Source organism: Anabrus simplex, chromosome 1 (assembly GCF_040414725.1).
Source record: "Anabrus simplex isolate iqAnaSimp1 chromosome 1, ASM4041472v1, whole genome shotgun sequence".
Classification (NCBI taxonomy): domain Eukaryota; kingdom Metazoa; phylum Arthropoda; class Insecta; order Orthoptera; family Tettigoniidae; genus Anabrus; species Anabrus simplex.
In genome coordinates this window covers 1,097,366,833-1,097,383,904 of record NC_090265.1, presented here as the reverse complement: position 1 = coordinate 1,097,383,904, position 17,072 = coordinate 1,097,366,833, and the positions used below count along the sequence as shown (strand labels likewise).

At 40.2% G+C, this 17,072-nt stretch overlaps 1 protein-coding gene across 1 annotated transcript; it reads left to right on the top strand.

The window, feature by feature from the left end:
- Positions 1–3,069: 3,069 nt before the first annotated feature.
- Positions 3,070–15,285, top strand: LOC136876497 (cathepsin L1-like). The gene is made up of 7 exons (XM_067150505.2): positions 3,070–3,094; positions 4,489–4,587; positions 5,895–6,047; positions 6,155–6,346; positions 8,686–8,877; positions 12,777–12,942; positions 14,977–15,285. Exons 2-7 carry the CDS (start codon positions 4,495–4,497, stop codon positions 15,183–15,185), a joined length of 1,005 nt encoding a protein of 334 aa, XP_067006606.2. The 5' UTR covers positions 3,070–3,094; positions 4,489–4,494; the 3' UTR covers positions 15,186–15,285.
- The last annotated feature ends 1,787 nt before the right edge of the window (positions 15,286–17,072 follow it).

Here is a 17,072-nt window from a genome sequence, read left to right as displayed (position 1 = left end):
CTAAACTACCATTTCACTCAGGGTGAATAACATTGTTTATAGCTTAAACTGTAGTTTCTTATTCCCCGACTCTATATACCAATTTTCATTAAATTCTGTTTACCCATTTTGTCGGAGCTCGGCGTTGATATAGACTTAGCAACAAAAATCCAAATTCATGAATATCTGCGTTGTCATAGCCGGTACGGTAAAATGATCAGAAATTTAATTCTATATAACTTTAGTTATGTAGTATTTATCGATATGACCACTAATAATAAAAATATTTGAGAATTGAATTTTAGGCCTTCCCCTAAACTACCATTTCACTCAGCGTAAATAAAATAATCTATAGCCTAGATTGTAGCGGCTTACCCCCCGACTCTACATACCGAATTTTTTTATTAAATTCTCTTCAGCCGTTTTGTCGTGATGCGTGTACATACAGACAGACAGACAGACAGACAGACAGACAGACAGACAGACAGACAGACAGACAGACAGACAGACAGACAGACAGACAGACAGACAGACAGACAGACAGACAGACAGACAGACAGAAATTACGGAAAAGTGAAAACTGCATTTTCTTGTTACTGTGGACATGATCGATACAGAAATACCATTCTTTTCAAATTCTGAGCAATGTACAAAGTTTTATTTTATATATATAGATTTTCTGTAAACTCCGTGGACTGTATGTGAAAATTCTCTCCATTATAAATAACTTTTGTTATGTTCATAATTTAGCTTACTCTTCAAATGACGGAGAAAATTACCATTTTCTGCGGATATCATGCTCTGCATTGAGTGACCGACAGACCGACAACCAACCTACAGGTTACAATGGCAACGTCTCTGACTGCTTGCCAGCAGGGAAGTAACGTTTTGCCATTTTCGTCATCATTCCTGTAAATTCGTGGTTGTTTCTTGGGTAGAAAGCAAGAGAGACGTCAATCGGCCATTCTGCGGGATATTTGGCGGAATATCGTTGGAGGTTATAACCGTCCTCGAATAGCTTAAGTACTAACACCATTAGTCATCTTCTTATCTGTTTACCTAAGAATCCCTGCGCCTAAATTTCTCCTCTATTACCGCTTTCTTATATCCATATCTCATACCAGCATAATTTATTTAGGGGCATTTGATTTTCCAATACACCCACTTGGTATTTACATATTTGTCCTATGCGGCTGTCCTCAGTTATAATCCTATTTTCTAATAATTTCAACTTTTGGTCCCGGAAAATATCAAAATATGGATGCAATTTTAATGACACTGCAGACCTTCGTTTCGGAATAATTGGTGGCTAAACGGTAAGTCGTATTACAAAACAGATAGTATAATCGCCGTTCTATTTGGAGAGATCAACAACTTTGATCATATGACTTATTGTGGTGTCTCGATTGTTGATACGTTAGATAACGCTACATTTCTCGGTTATAAACTAATCTTCCGAACTCGACTGCGATTTGCATTACGAAAAAGGGCCTGTCTTTATAATGAAAAGTCTTCATATCTATTGTGATGGCAGTTGCCAGGTGAACCTGCCTTTATATTAGAAACTCCCCAACTCGACTGTTATTCGCAGTAGGAAATGTGGCCTGCCATTATCCTCAAAACTTCTCCAATGCCTACCTTACATCGGAAACAACGTTTTGTTTCTAGGATAGCGCTAAGAGGCATGCGATTTAATATAATCTTACTCACTGTCTTTTCAGTAATTACCGAGCTCGATAGCTGCAGTCGCTTAAGTGCGGCCAGTGTCCAGTATTCGGGAGATAGTGGGTTCGAACCCCACTGTCGGCAGCCCTGAAGATGGTTTTTCGTGGTTTCCCATTTTCACACCAGGAAAATGCTGGGGCTGTACCTTAATTAAGGCCACGGCCGTTCCTTCCCACTCCTAGCCCATCCTGTCAGTGCGACGTAAAGCAACTTGCAAAAAAAAAAATTTCAGTAATTTACGGAGAAATCCGTATACATTGTAGAATACCGTAGCGAAGCATGAGTACATTTGCTAGTATTACATAAAACACTTGGGTAAAATAAAATACATTGTTAGACACGGTATCTCCTGTAGTTGGATGGGTGCACACAAACTTCAATATGATGTCCCTGATATGTGTATTATTCAGTGCACCCTTTGATATTTCCCTTTAAGAATGCAGGAAAAATAATGACTCCACATTTCACTTTAGACCTTGTGTGTGGTGCACCACCTAAATCCAAGCGATGGATGCGGGAAACATTGTGGTGGTCGCTAGTGCTACTGTGTCACACAACATCAGTAACTGAAGTAAGTACGTCCACATATAGTAGCAGCTACAAAACAGCCCTTACAAAATTGAAAGAAAATGTACCTGTTTTTAATAAAATGTCATTGTATTTTGCAAGATTTCGGTGAATAAAAGTTTGAGAAACACTTCGAAATGAAAATGTGTGCACGTAAGGGCTAACCACGTGTTGTCAGGACTGCATTTAAAGTACTATTCGACTGGGCACAGAATACTTTAACGTCTGTTCTCATCATTTAAGTTACACTAAATAAACAATTTTAACTTCAAAATCATATCAAAAACGTCACAAATCATATTAAAGCAGCATACATTTTGAAAAGTGAAGATACTGGCATTTAGTAGCTCTATCTGTTCACACTGAATGTTATAATTTAAAAGGAAAAATAATTCAAAATTACAACAGTAATTATTATTTTTCTATATTTATTTTAAAACATAGTTCAAGTTACTTTCTTCTTCGTTAATTAAATAAATGCACTAAACTAAGATTAATATAACGCCTTTATACAGCAATTATATTTTGATGATCTATTGTCTTGAGCAAGCCCAGCGGTATGTACAGAGTGAAAGAAACGTTCGTTGTGAACTCCGGACATCGTACGACTCACCCCACATGCCATCGCTGCTTCCGAACACTTGTTATCGTAGTGAAGCAATAGATGATATCTTGCAAATTGATGATAATCAGGGTCGAGTGGGATCTTATCATTAGACCTTGATGATTCTCCTCTTTTGATTGTTCATCAGCTCCTCTCACAGGGTATATAAGGGAACATTTTACAAGGATCGCCAATATTCAGCAGTAGTCTACTTCCCAGGTAAGTTGATACGAATTGGTTCAAAAGATTGAATAGTCATACAAGTATTCATTGTGAAAATTTCTTAACATTTAATCACAAACTTGGTGATGTATCAACAGAATATAAAGCTAACGCGGATACGGTCTGGTAACACTGAACACCAAGAATAGACATATTTTTTTTTTTTTTTTTTTTTTTTTGCTAGGGGCTTTACGTCGCACCGACACAGATAGGTCTTATGGCGACGACGAGAATAGACATATAATGTATACTCTGTTCAAGGGCTGACTTCCATGTCCATGGTACAAAACATACACTCGTGATGCAGGATTTCTTAAATATTATTAACGGGGTTATATGTTAGGCCTATATGAATATTCCCCCAAAATATAATTTTTTTACGTTTAAAAATGAAAGATCTGTACCAAGAGCAAATAAACTACGAATTTTATTTTAGAGAGTTCATCATGGCATACACATTCTTTCAAATAATGTAATGTGATTTTCCAAATAACAAAAATATAAAGCAAGTCTACACAGTCATGGTTTGACTTGGAATAACGCTTTAGTACATAATGAAGTTATAATTACTCATTTTCAAATAGATACTAGTTTTCAGGAGCACGACCAGTGCATCTGAATGCCGTAAATGACTTTCTTCATAAGGTTGGTTGTTCTGCGATAGCACTTTTTGGCTCATTGAGGAAAGCAACGGCGAACTACCTCTTCATCTTGCCTTGTACGCTTCACTTTGGTACCACCATTGGTTTATGTGGTTTACCTATAAATGCATGACCTATGGTGGGACAATTTGAGGATACAAACAGCCTCCGGGATTATGAAATAACAGACAGACGTAGTTGTTTTGCACATATTTATATATACGAACAGTGATCTTTCAGCCCAAATCTAAAGTGGAGACACGTGGGGAGATTTGCGGAGTGTGTTAGCTGCTGGCTTTCCACTCGAATGGTTGAGGTTTCAATCCCGGTTGATGACTGTTGGAATTTTCACCTGAAATATCACATAGCATCAAGAAGGGCATACAGTTTTAAATCCGCAGCCAAAACCAAAGTGAGCGTTGGTTGCTCCAGCAACCTCAGGAACACCTGGGAGAAGCTGAAGAAAGTTTTAAAGTATAAACTTAAATAAATGCTGTAGCTCACTTATTTATGTTTGGTGTAGCAACGGCTAATTTGGCGAATTAGTAACTACCAAAATCGTCTAAGGATGCACCTTCAGAGCTGTTTTATATGATGTCATTGCCGTTGGAATAGTCTCTAGATCTTCAGAAAACCGATTCAGCATTTATTCTGTGGTAACAGCAGAAACACATTCATCACTCCCCATTTTGAAATCGAAGATTCTATTGTACGGAGCAGAATTCTTAAATAACGTGGTTTATGTTTCAGGAAACCATGAAACTGTTTCTGGTGTTGTGTGCAGTGGTCGCCGTCAGCCAGGCGCTCACATTCTCCGAGCTGGTCAGGCAGGAGTGGCACGCCTTCAAGGTAAGACATTCTGCAAAAGTCATTGATGAAATACAGTGCAAATACACATACCAAAGTGTGTTGGCATTCTCTTCCCAACAGAAACAAAAATACATTCAAGAATTCGAGATCTCAAAACGTGTACATAAAAATTAAATATATCACATCAACTTCACGAAGGTCTGAAATCGGCAGAAATGGAAACCATCATCATTTAAATCTGGGATATGTAAGTTATCGTTATCGTAACCAATAACACTGAAGTGTTGAAGTTGAAAGCAGTATTTCGTATCATAGGCAAATAAGATGATACAGCCCCAGCATTTGCCTGGTGTGAAAAATCAATAACTCTAGCCGTTAACGTTAGTGTATATCTTTTAATAGTAACACAATTCATCCATAATCGAATTACAAGTACAGTACTTAGACAACACCTATTTGTAGCATGAGCAATATGCTCGTGATATTGACGACCACCATGGTGGTGACTTCCAGGGATAAATAAAGATGTAGGTAATAACTTAACTGATACCGTTCAAACAATATTTCAAAATACTTAGCTTCGAAATTATGGTAGACTGCTCGTTCTCAAAATTGAGGATTTCTCCTTTTTCGAATTTATGACACTCAAAGTTACCCAGTAGAGGCAATTCCTCCAATACTTATATTGCAGATAGTTTGTTGTCAAGAATTAGAATTAGCCTAGAACTTCCCATGTAGGTCAAAGGTCTCTTTGAAATGCTGAAGGGTAACTAGTTACAATAATCCCGAATAGCCATTCCGGGAAACTTCAGCCCATCTTTCTTACAAATTCCAGTCCTTTCTCTGTTTTACCGATGTTGATCATTGTTTTACGCATATCTTCTTCAACTCATCTTCTGTCTTCCTACTTTCCTTCGTCCGATCCGAAAGGACAAAATGATTGCTTCCCTTCAAGTGTATATGTTCTGAAGTATATCAATCAAGTGTAGTTTCTTCCAACTGGACTGGACAGATCGTAAAAGAAGACGCAAATGAGTACAGAAGACGTTCTATGTATGGAAATACGAATAATATTGCGCGGACGCGGGACATAGCCAAGAGTCAGATATAGTATTTGCCAGTGTATTTATAATATTATAACTAAAAGACTTGTGGAACATTCGACGTCCGTAAGAACGAACCATTTCTGATTTATAAAATGATTCGATGGCAAATACCTTATGAGAAAAATATCAATTATCCTTCGTCAATGACAGGTTTACTAAAGGATCTAAGATACAAATAAACTACTGCGAGGAGAAGGTATGTTCGTTATTTGCTATTGAATACTATATTTTCTCTTCTAGCTCCAGCATGGCAAGAAATATTCGAGCGCTGCTGAAGAAGAACTCCGTATGAAGATCTATATGGAGAATAAGCAGAAGATCGCCGAACACAATGCCAGATACGCTAAGGGAGAGGTCACCTACTCCATGGCCATGAACCACTTTGGAGATCTGGTGAGTATTTCTTCGGTGTCGCTTAATTCTTCATATTTATCTTCTAAGAGCATCCACTATGTTCTCACGGCACGGCGTGTTAATTCAATGTTATGATCGACTTGCAGCGCCATAATGAGTTCGTAAGGATGGTCAACGGATACAACAGCACCCTCGGCCAACAAATGCGCAAGCTGGGAACTCCCTACGTTAGTCAGCCCAACGTGAAGGCTCCCGCTTCAATTGACTGGCGTCAAACTGGAGCCGTGTCTGAGGTGAAGAACCAGGGACAGTGTGGATCATGCTGGTCATTCAGCGCTGTAAGTACCTCTATATTCCTTACTTCCGGTCTATGTTACTTCGTCAGTGCTTTCTAACAAGTATTACGGATCAATCAATCAATCAATCAATCAATCAATCAATCAATCAATCAATCAATCAATCAATCAATCAATCAATCAATCACTACTGATCTGCACTTAGGGCAGTCGCCCAGGTGGCAGATTCCCTGTTGTTTTCCTAGCATTTTCTTAAATTATCGCAAAGAAATTGGAAAATTATCGAACATTTCCCTTGGTAAGTTATTCCAATCCCTAACTCGCCTTCCTATAAATGAATATTTGCCCCAGTTTGTCCTCTTGCATTCCAACTATTTCTTCATATTGTGATCTTTCCTACTTTTATAAACGCCATTCAAACTTATTCGTCTACTAATGTCAATCCACGCCATCTCTCCGCTAACAGCTCGAAACATACCACTTAGTCGAGCAGCTCTTCTTCTTTCTCTCATTTCTTCCGAACCCAAACTTTGCAACATTTTTGTAACGCTACTCTTTTGTCGGAAATCACCCAGAACAATTCGAGCTGCTTTTCTTTGGATTTTTTCCAATTCTTGAATCAGGTAATCCTGGTGAGGGTCCTATACACTGCAACCATACTCTAGTTGGCGTCTTACCAGAGACTTATATGCCCTCTCCTTTACATCCTTACTACACCCTCTAAATACCCTCATAACCATGTGCAGAGATCTGTACCCTTTATTAACAATTATAGTTATGTGATTACCCCAATGAAGGTCTTTTGAAGGTATATGATATATTGTTAATGTAAGTTGAAAAATAGAACCACTATTTGCGTCCAGAGAATGGAACTCAGTGTTTCTTATTCTTTACCAGCATAGTCTTGACGTCTTGAAACAGTTCATCCTACTGGTGGATTTTTTATTATGGACACTCGAGTTTAGGTTTTAATTACTAATGAACTGATAGGCCATTTGCAAAGTGAGTTATACCAATATTTTCCTTATTTAATTCTGCATTAGAGTGTATAAGACAAATTGTTTTTTAAGTTCATTAATTATATTTTATTTGTGGTTGTAGTGAATATTATCCGGGATTTCGGCTTCTTCTCCAGGAACAGCTCACTTAAAATACATATACGTGGAAAACGGATTGTAATGAGGCTTTTATATGTTATAGCCACATGTATTCGTAGTGTACCGATTTCACCACCCTGTCCGCTGTTAATCGCACGGTCCAGCGCACACACAAATTCCCACAAATATTACTCTTCATAAATTCAGTACCACACTGTACGGTTGCAGTGGTTGCAGTATCTGATAAACACGACTGAGTGCTTCAAAACAAGTCCAAGTTTCCTGTTGTACGTTTATCCTGGACTAAGAAAAGGTTGTTTTAGATAAATCATAAGAACTCTTTTTGGGGTGGTTGGAAAATATTTTAATTTGATTATTACACTACGAATACATGTGGCTATAACATATAAAAATGTCAATACATCACACAAGTAGTTTTCTATGTATATTTTTTTAAGTGAGCGGTTCCTAGAAAAGAAGCCAAAAACCCGGAAATATTTACTACTAACACAAATAGAAAATAATTAATGAACTTCAAAAACAATTTGTCTTATACTGTCTAATGTAGAATTGAGCAAGGAAAATATTAGTATAGGTAACTAATTTTGAAATAAGCCAGTCGATTCATTTGTAACTAACGCCTAAACTCGAGTGTAATAATAATAAATACGACAGTAAATGACATTTACAGAGGTAATGATGACACTAGAGAGTTTGAAACTAGGGAAAACCAAATTTACCGTGAATATCTTCAGTGTGTAGATAGTGTTTTGTACCACCCTTGCTAGGAATCTCTCTCGTTTATCCTTATATATTAACTCCATCTTTAGGTGGTGACATGTCTCTTTGTTTCATGCGTCAATAAACCCATTAAATATTCATATTTAACTGATTTCAAATATTGATGATTTATTTAATGTAAAATCGAAATAATATTCTTAAATATTGACATATAATATTGGCTAAAGTATGAAGCATCGTGAGGATGAATTGCGGTCAAATGTAGTAGTAATTGAATTGAGCCTGCTAATGAATGATTAACATGTTTCACCTCAGATAATCATAAATATTATTCATGTGACCATGGTGCCGATGGTATATATAGAACATTTTGCAATAACAGCACTATTGATCTGAAGAGAAAGTTCCAAAAGGGTTTAAGCCATTCTTGTTCGTATGAAAATGCCGTTAAAGGAATTTCTCCACATAAGCTGTTATTTCCAGAAATTTAGTCTTTAAATCGCCAAGCTTCTTGTTATTCACTTGTTTTGATATTTATTTCAGACTGGCGCCATCGAAGGTCAACACTACAGGGCTACAGGCCAGTCTGTGTCTCTCAGTGAACAGAACCTGATCGATTGTTCCACTGGATATGGAAATAACGCTTGCAACGGTGGAGTTATGCAGTACGCCTTCCAGTACGTGATCGATAACCACGGTATCGATACTGAGAGGTCTTACCCATATGAAGCAAGGGTATGTATAGACTTATAAACGAGACGTAATGCTCGGTCTTCACGCTTAATGGAAACACTTACATTCCTAACGTACATTCAAGGTCTCAGTGGTAATATTCTTTAATGCGTCTTCTTAAAAACTAATTTCCAGTTCTAGAATCACTTATTTCCTCGTACAAAGTGAACTTTTCAATTGAGAATATACTAGAAGTATTTAGACTTTGGTTTCGAAACCACCCAAGCAGAAGTAATGTTAGAGATTCAGGTTAGATACCTACGAATGTGAGTAGTATATAATCCTAAGCCGTATTGCCTTCTCTGGTTCGGTAGTTCTACACCTTAAATCATTAACTGAAAGTAATTTTGTGTATCATTATCTTTGCCAGTTATACGAATATTGTTCAGTCTTATCAGAAACTGACGAGCCTAATGCCAAACTGGGGCAAAACACTGGTATCTTTTTACGATTTCGAACTTTAATTTATTTAATGTTCCCAATCCAAAGAAATAGATTACAATTTCCTGATGGAAACGTAATCTTTGATCCTGAAAGCCTAGCAGGGCATATATAACAAATGGAGAGACAGATATCCCCGAGTACATTGTCACTGCATTGGGCTTATCATAAGTTGACTTGCAGTGTGTCACAACTGTGTACACTTGCCGGCCTCTGCCTCGGAGAGGTGCGGTGTTCCAAACGACAAGCCTAGTGCTGCGCTGGGGCGAATGGGAATTTTACGATTGAGTAACATGACTTTATTCTTCCCAAGGGGAACTTAATTTCTGATTAGAAAAATAGAATATTAATGACCAAGAAAATTATAAAAATCCGTCAACTACCCACAAGTAGTTTACTATCCGGTCATCAGGACTTTCCAGATAATTATGTCTTATTACGCGATTACAAATAATGACCTTGCTGATATGATATAAATGGTAGGTAGAGTGGACCAGACAGTAAGGAGACAAACTTGAGAGTCTTTTATTCTTACAAGTTGTTTTACGTCGCACCGACACAGGTAGGTCTTATGGCGACGATAGGATGGGAAAGGGCTAGGAGCGGGAAGGAAGTGGTCGTGGACTTAATTAAGGTACAGCCCCAGCATTTGCCTGGTGTGAAAATTGGAAACCACGGAAAACCATCTTCAGGGCTGCCGACAATGGGGTTCGAACCCACCATCTCTACAATGCAAGCTCACATATGCGCACCCTTAACCCCATGGCCAACTCGCTCGGTAAACTTGAAAAACATTGGTGTGAATTTCAAACTGTCAGCATAGGTCTTATTTCGTAAGTGTTCATCGTTGCGCGGCTGGAGATGGATTGTTGGCAGTGATGGGATGGAAGAAGGCTAGGACTAGAAAAGAACCCGCCGTGCCCTTCATTTAGGCAAGAGTAAATTCGTGTTCTTATCCTGAGATGCAGCCCCTTTTCAAGCGCACCCGTTATGGAGATTAGCTGCATGTATACCAGAACTCCTGCCATTCTTAAACCTCTGACAGTACCGGCAATCGAACGTAAGACTCCAAGGATGGCAGCTAATAGTGCTAAATGTTACGCTGCTAATTTAGGTGTAGCCATGGGATTGCGGGTGGGCCATGGGAAACCTGGGAAAACTTCTTCATGAATACCGACGACGGTATTCGAACCGAATCAAAACTTTCAACTACTTCGCCCATACTGTGGAGTCAACTTACTGGCTAAACACAGCTACATTGTGCAAATTTGATCCCAAATATGAACTTGCAAAAATAAACTAATTAAGACTAGATATATGCCACTTATATTTAGGCATATATCTGTGTTTATGGATCTACATACATATATTAACTCATTTTTAATCTCGTATAACGTTTAGATGTCATATTTTATATTCTCGTAATGTGGATAATAGTGGTAGAAAATTTACCGCCTTTTATAGCGATATACTAACAACTTCGCCCGTTGTTTTCAATACGACTGATAAACTCACTGTTTTCCCCTTGAAACAACAACACGTCATCACTGTTCTAAGGAATTAAAATTGGCGTCTCCCCGACAATGAAACATTAAAGTCGGTAACGCAATAAGCAGTACGGCCATTGCCATGAAATTGGCATTAACAAAAGTCACTACCCCGAAAATGTCTTCCTATCTGACTATCCATTCTGTGAAATGATCATTAAGGAATTCGCAGACGACTAATGCATAGTGGGCTGGTGCGCCCATCTTGGTACCGGGTAAGTTGGTGCTTCAGGCCTTCAAAAATAAGATGATTGTCTAGATTAATAATCACTTCCAACATATCCTTGTAATTTACAGTTCACAGTATTCTCAAACAATTTGGACCAAACACACCAACATTGCATGTGCTGGCCCAGAGAATGTTTAACGTCGCACTAATACATTGAAGGTTTTCGGCGACACGAGGATGGGAAAGGAAGTAGGCGTTGCCGTAATTAAGGTAAAGTCCCAGCATTTTCCTGGTGTAAAATGGGAAACCACGGAAAACCATTATCAACGCTGCCGACAATGTGATTTGAACCCACTGTCTCCCGAATCCAAATTCACAGCTACGCGACCATAACCGCACGGCCATCTCACTCGGTAAAGTAGCCTTTAATTCCCTACTGCTATTTGTTTTACGTCGCACCGACACAGATAGGTCTTATGGCGACGATGGGACAGGAAAGGCCTAGGGATGGGAAGGAAGCGATCGTGGCCTTAATGAAGGTACAGTCCCAGCATTTGCCTGGTGTGAAAATGGGAAACCACGGAAAACCATCTTCAGGGCTGCCGACAGTGCGGTCCGAACCCACTATCTCCCAGATGCGAGCTCACAGCCGCGCGCCCCTAACCGCACGGCCAACTCGCCCGGTCCTTTAATTCCCCTTCATTGCTGTATCGTGATTCTGGTCAACCTCTATACACAATCAGGTCTGTTTATCCTTCCATTAAATTAAACCACGCCTCATCAGATCATAAAATACGTAACAACAGAAATCAATTCATAGCAACAATCAATTCAAAGCCAGCGTTACAGTGGGATACCGACTTCCTCCATTCAATGTACTGTGTTTGTCAGGATACTTTCTATGAGTAGATACACGATTTAATGGAATTAATACACAACAGAGATTTTATGCACTATTTCCAAATTATATTAAATAACACATTAACCAACAGTCCAATTATCATAAGATTTCTTTTTTTTTTTAATTTGATTTACGTCGTACCGACACAGATAGGTCTTACGGCGACGATGGGACAGGAAGGGGCTAGGAGTGGGAAGGAAACGGCCGTGGCCTTAATTAAGGTACAGCCCCAGCATTTGCCTGGTGTGAAAATGGGAAACAACGGAAAACCATCTTCAGGGCTGCCGACAGTGGGCTTCGAACCCACTGTCTCTCGAATACTGGACACTGGCCGCACTTAAGCGACTGCAGCTATCGAGTTCGGTATCATAAGATTTGATAACAATATTGTTTAATACACATGGGCACTGTTATCAAATTGCCACGATGACAAAGATCAAATTCATCAATCATGATGCAAATTTGTATTTGCTTCCTTATTTGTCGTTGATATTTCATCAGATAAATGATTTCAGAATTATAGCCGTAAATGACATACAAACATTAGCATCGACAAGTTTAGTAGCTTAGATGTTAGAGCGCACTTCGTTTGCAGGTTCGAACCTGGGTCAGACCGGTGGTATTTGAAGGTGTTTGGATTCAACGTTAAAATTGGGTCCCCGTGAGTCTGATCCTAATACAAACAGTCACATAAAACTACAAGCCCGCTTGCCTCTCTGAGTGACTCAGTGCTGGCACTCATACATTTTCTTATTATGTTATCTACCAACAAAGTATGGCTCTTCATTTCATTACGATTGTTGACACTTCGCGTTTGTGATGCTCACATTATTTCTTGTTTCAGCTCGGCTACTGTCGCTACAACGTTTACAACTCAGCAGCCACCATCTCCAATTACGTGAACGTCGGAGTCGGTAATGAGGCTCAGTTGGCTGAGGCAGTCGGCAATGTTGGACCAGTGGCAGTTGCAATGGACGCCAGTCGCCAGTCCTTCCAGTTCTACAGCGGAGGTAAAATGCTAAACTTTCTATTTTAGTGTTAAACTCGTTCTAGTCTCCGACAGCACAACTACAATAATTCCTGAGAGGAGACCAAAAACAAAACCATTTATTTCTTTTCCTCATATCACAAAAAACAGATTAGAGTAATTTCCTACTGCATTTATATTTACAGTACAGTAAAAGATTAGGAATATTTTAAATGACAGAGGGTAATGAAATGAAATGGCGTATGACTTTTTTTTTCTAGTTGCTTTACGTCGCAACGACACAGGTAGGCCTTATGGCGACGATGGGACAGGGAAGGGCTAGGAGTGAGAAGGAATCGGCCGTGGCCTTAATTAAGGTACAGCCCCAGCATTTGCCTGGCGTAAAAATGGGAAACCACGGAAAACCATCTTCATGGCTGCCGACAGTGGGGTTCGAACCTACGTATGACTTTTAGTGCCAGGAGTGTCTGAGGAGAAGTTCGGCTCGCCAGAGGCAGGTCTTTTGATTTGACTCCCGTAGGCAACCTGCACGTCGTGATGGGATGACCCAGCCCCCGTGCCAGCGAAATTAACCAATTACGGTTAAAATTCCCGTCCCTGCCGGGAATCTAACCCGGGGCCCATGTGATCAAAGGCCAGCATGCTAACAATTTAGCCATGGAGCCGGACGACAGAGGGCAATAACTTCCTCAAATTAAAATTTTCTTCAGGTCTCAATTCCGGTCCCGTAACATTTTAGCTTTTAAAGAGAACTAATTTGTGATAATGTTCGTGTTTTGTTAGGTCTTTAAGTAAAACATAATAATAATAATAATAATAATAATAATAATAATACCTACATTATTTTATTATAATCAGTCACTATTATTATCTAAATATATGGCCTGATTCCAGTAGAAGACGGACCAGGCATGGAGTGATGCCCCAGTAACACCAAGTATTTGAACTTCGGAGGATGGAGAGGTCTGTCAGTAGTAATCCCGCCGATAACACTTTTCACTCGGAAATGCCTATGAACAGACAGGATCAGTTCTCTCTCACCGGACGTAAAAGTCTTGCGTTTCTTTTTCAACTGATAACAGTATGGTGAGTTTTGTCCGGATCCATTGCCCAAAGGTCTATGTACACACAATAATACTCAATGTGGAGAACGAGCAAGAATAAACCAACAAACGTATAAGATGCTCGAAGAATTAATAATCAGCACGCAATATGCCCCTCTTGATAGCAAATCACACTGATAAAATTCTGTCACTGTTGTTTTAAACGGACTATGGTAGTAAACGCCATCTAAGGAGTAAGTATGGCAGCTCCACATTGGCGACACCATTGCCGTAACTCGTGCTGACAGTAGGCATGAAACACGCGCCCCCTTGCTCCTCTCCTGTCATGTGACAACACCGTAACCGCAGCCTCTCTCACCCGCGTCGTCCCCTGAACAATACCTTCTCTTCCGCTTTAGTCTCTTCAAAAATGTGGCTCTGAGTCGCAGTATAGCTCATTCCAGCTTGAAACCGAATGTCAGTTCAGTATCTGCCCGATAGCTTTAACGATATGTCCAGCCAGCCTTTTAATGGTACTGTATGCTACAATAAATGTCGTATGGCTTTTAGTGCCGGGATATCCCAGGACGGGTTCGGCTCGCCAGGTGCAGGTCTTTATATTTGACACCCGTAGGTGACCTGCGCGTCGTGATGAGGATGAAATGATGATGAAGACAACACATACACCCAGCCCCCGTGCCATTGGAATTAACCAAATAAGGTTACAATCCCCGACCCGGCCGGGAATCTAACCCGGGACCCTCTGAACCAAAGGCCAGTACACTGGCCGTTCAGCCAACGAGTCGGACTGTATGCTACAATCACAACACAACAACTTTTAAGGTCTAGCGTTAGACTGACGACAAACCCTTGCGGATTAGCATGTTTTAAATCATTTTTAATCACTGAAGAAGGACCTTAATGTCTGAATATAGGTTCTGAACTAAATGTGTGCTGATACGACTGTCTAATTTTAATAATTACGATCAACATATGTTATATAATTTTTCCAGGTATCTACTACGATCCACAGTGCAGTAGCACCCAACTAGACCACGGTGTGCTGGTTGTCGGGTACGGCAGGACTACTGATGGCTATGACTACTGGATCGTCAAGAACTCTTGGGGAGCTTCCTGGGGAGAGAGTGGATACTTCTACGTCTACCGTAACATGAACAACCAGTGCGGTCTGGCTACTCAAGCTTCCTATCCTCTTGTATAATTAATAAACCTTTACCTCTCTTTATCTGACTGACATTTTCACTGAACGATATGTAAAATAAACCATCGTTTTTCTGAAAATAAAGCGCAGTGAACGGTAATGAAGTGTATCTATTGTCATAGTAAGTCTAATATGGCATGTTTTGATTCCCTTCCAAGTAGTACTCTAATGGATTGCATCTGAAATTCTTTCAGAATTCACGTAAGCAATGAAATAATCTTCTGAATTCCCCTCACCCCCCCCCCCCTCAACGCGAGGATTATCGAGACTTTTTCCTGTTTGGGCACCATGATATCCAACGCAAGATGAAACTGGCGCACAAGGAAAGGACTAAGAGATTTTAAATTTGGGTGTACTGCGCATTCTTCTTATCTGTTGGACTGGGTATCAAACCAATGTGTCAGAACTGGGAGAATTCCGCATCTGTTAAAACTCCAGGGAACCGGTCAGATAGTTCGAACACGTCGCAGAACTGGTACCATAGAGAGGATTGTGGTAGAGGACAAGATTAACTGCTAGAGACCCTGAAGGAGACATCCAATTCAATGGAAAAATCACCTTCATATGTGACCCGTTGCACGGAAAAGGACCTAAAGTCCGATTTTTCATTTTTTGAGATTTTGTGCTTCAAAAACTGGCATAAGTTACTGAGCATTTTAAAAAAAGGATTCGTACTTCTAGATGCAATACTTCAGAAGATATTAATAATTGACTGTTGCTATTGTCCACCTCTGTGGTGTAGTGGTTAGTGTAGTTGGCTGCCCCCCCTGGAGGCCCGGGATCGATTCCCCGCTCTGCCAGGAAATTTGCGAAGTAATACGAGGGCTGGAACGGGGTCCACTCAGCCTCGGGAGGTCAACTGAGTAGCAGGGGCGTTCTATTCCTATATCAGCTATCCTTGAAGTGAATTTCCATGGTTTCCCATTTCTCTTCCAGGAAAATGCCGGGATGGTATCCAACTTAAAGCCACGACTGCTTCCTTCCCTTTCCCTTGCCTATCCCTTCCAGTCTTTTCATGCCACCACAAGGCCCCTGTTCGGCAGAGAAGGTGAGGCCGGCTGGGCGAGGTATTGGTCCTCATTTCCAGTTGTATTCAACGACCCAAAATCTCACGGTCCAGAACAATGCCCTTGAGGTGATAAAGGTGGATCCCTTGCAGAGTCCGAGGGAAAAACGAACCCTGATGGTAAACGGATTAAGAAAGCTGTTGTTATTAAGAAAACCGTATTTTGAGGGAATCGCAATTAAGCTTTCCCTTTCTTACCGGTTATACAGAGTTTTCATGACATAGAGTGGCGAAGACTCGAACTGATGCGCAACGTAGCTTGTTACGAAGACCGACAGGTAACACAAGAAATCAAAACCTAGAAATGCAATTTTTACACCCCGGACACTTGTGTTCAGCTCTGCTGTATAATTTTCATTACCTACTTTGAATCCCTTCTCGCGCATTGCGTCACATATTCTGATAAGGATATCTCTCCATTGGTCTATCTACCGGACGCTATATCACCCCTGGCGTGATCAAATAAGAAGTGTTAACACCTGAAACTCGGAGGTGTTGCTGGTTCCTTAGCTATCTATTCAACGGATGAGTACGTGGATATGCTATTAATTTACGGAAAATCAAGAGCGAACGCTCTAGATGTACAACGAATTTACCAAAAGAGATTTCCACACAGACATCAACCGGCCGCTGTTACTTTTAGTAATGTAGACCGCCGTTTGCGTACAACCCAAGTGTCTCCTGTTAGAGAGGCACCTGTGACTTCTGGAGCAAGTGCAGAGGTTGTGTTAACGCTAGCACGGATTAGCTGTACACGAGTACACGGGCAGTGGGACAAGAGGTTAATATCAGCCAGTCCGTACAACCCAAGTGTCTCCTGT

Excerpts from the sequence above, each read along its gene's own strand:
- LOC136876497 (XM_067150505.2), top strand. The coding sequence starts at position 4,495 with ATGAAACTGTTTCTGGTGTTGTGTGCAGTGGTCGCCGTCAGCCAGGCG. Across the intron at positions 6,048-6,154 it reads TGAACCACTTTGGAGATCTG|CGCCATAATGAGTTCGTAAG; the intron begins GTGAGTATTTCT and ends ATCGACTTGCAG. Across the intron at positions 8,878-12,776 it reads CTTACCCATATGAAGCAAGG|CTCGGCTACTGTCGCTACAA; the intron begins GTATGTATAGAC and ends TTCTTGTTTCAG.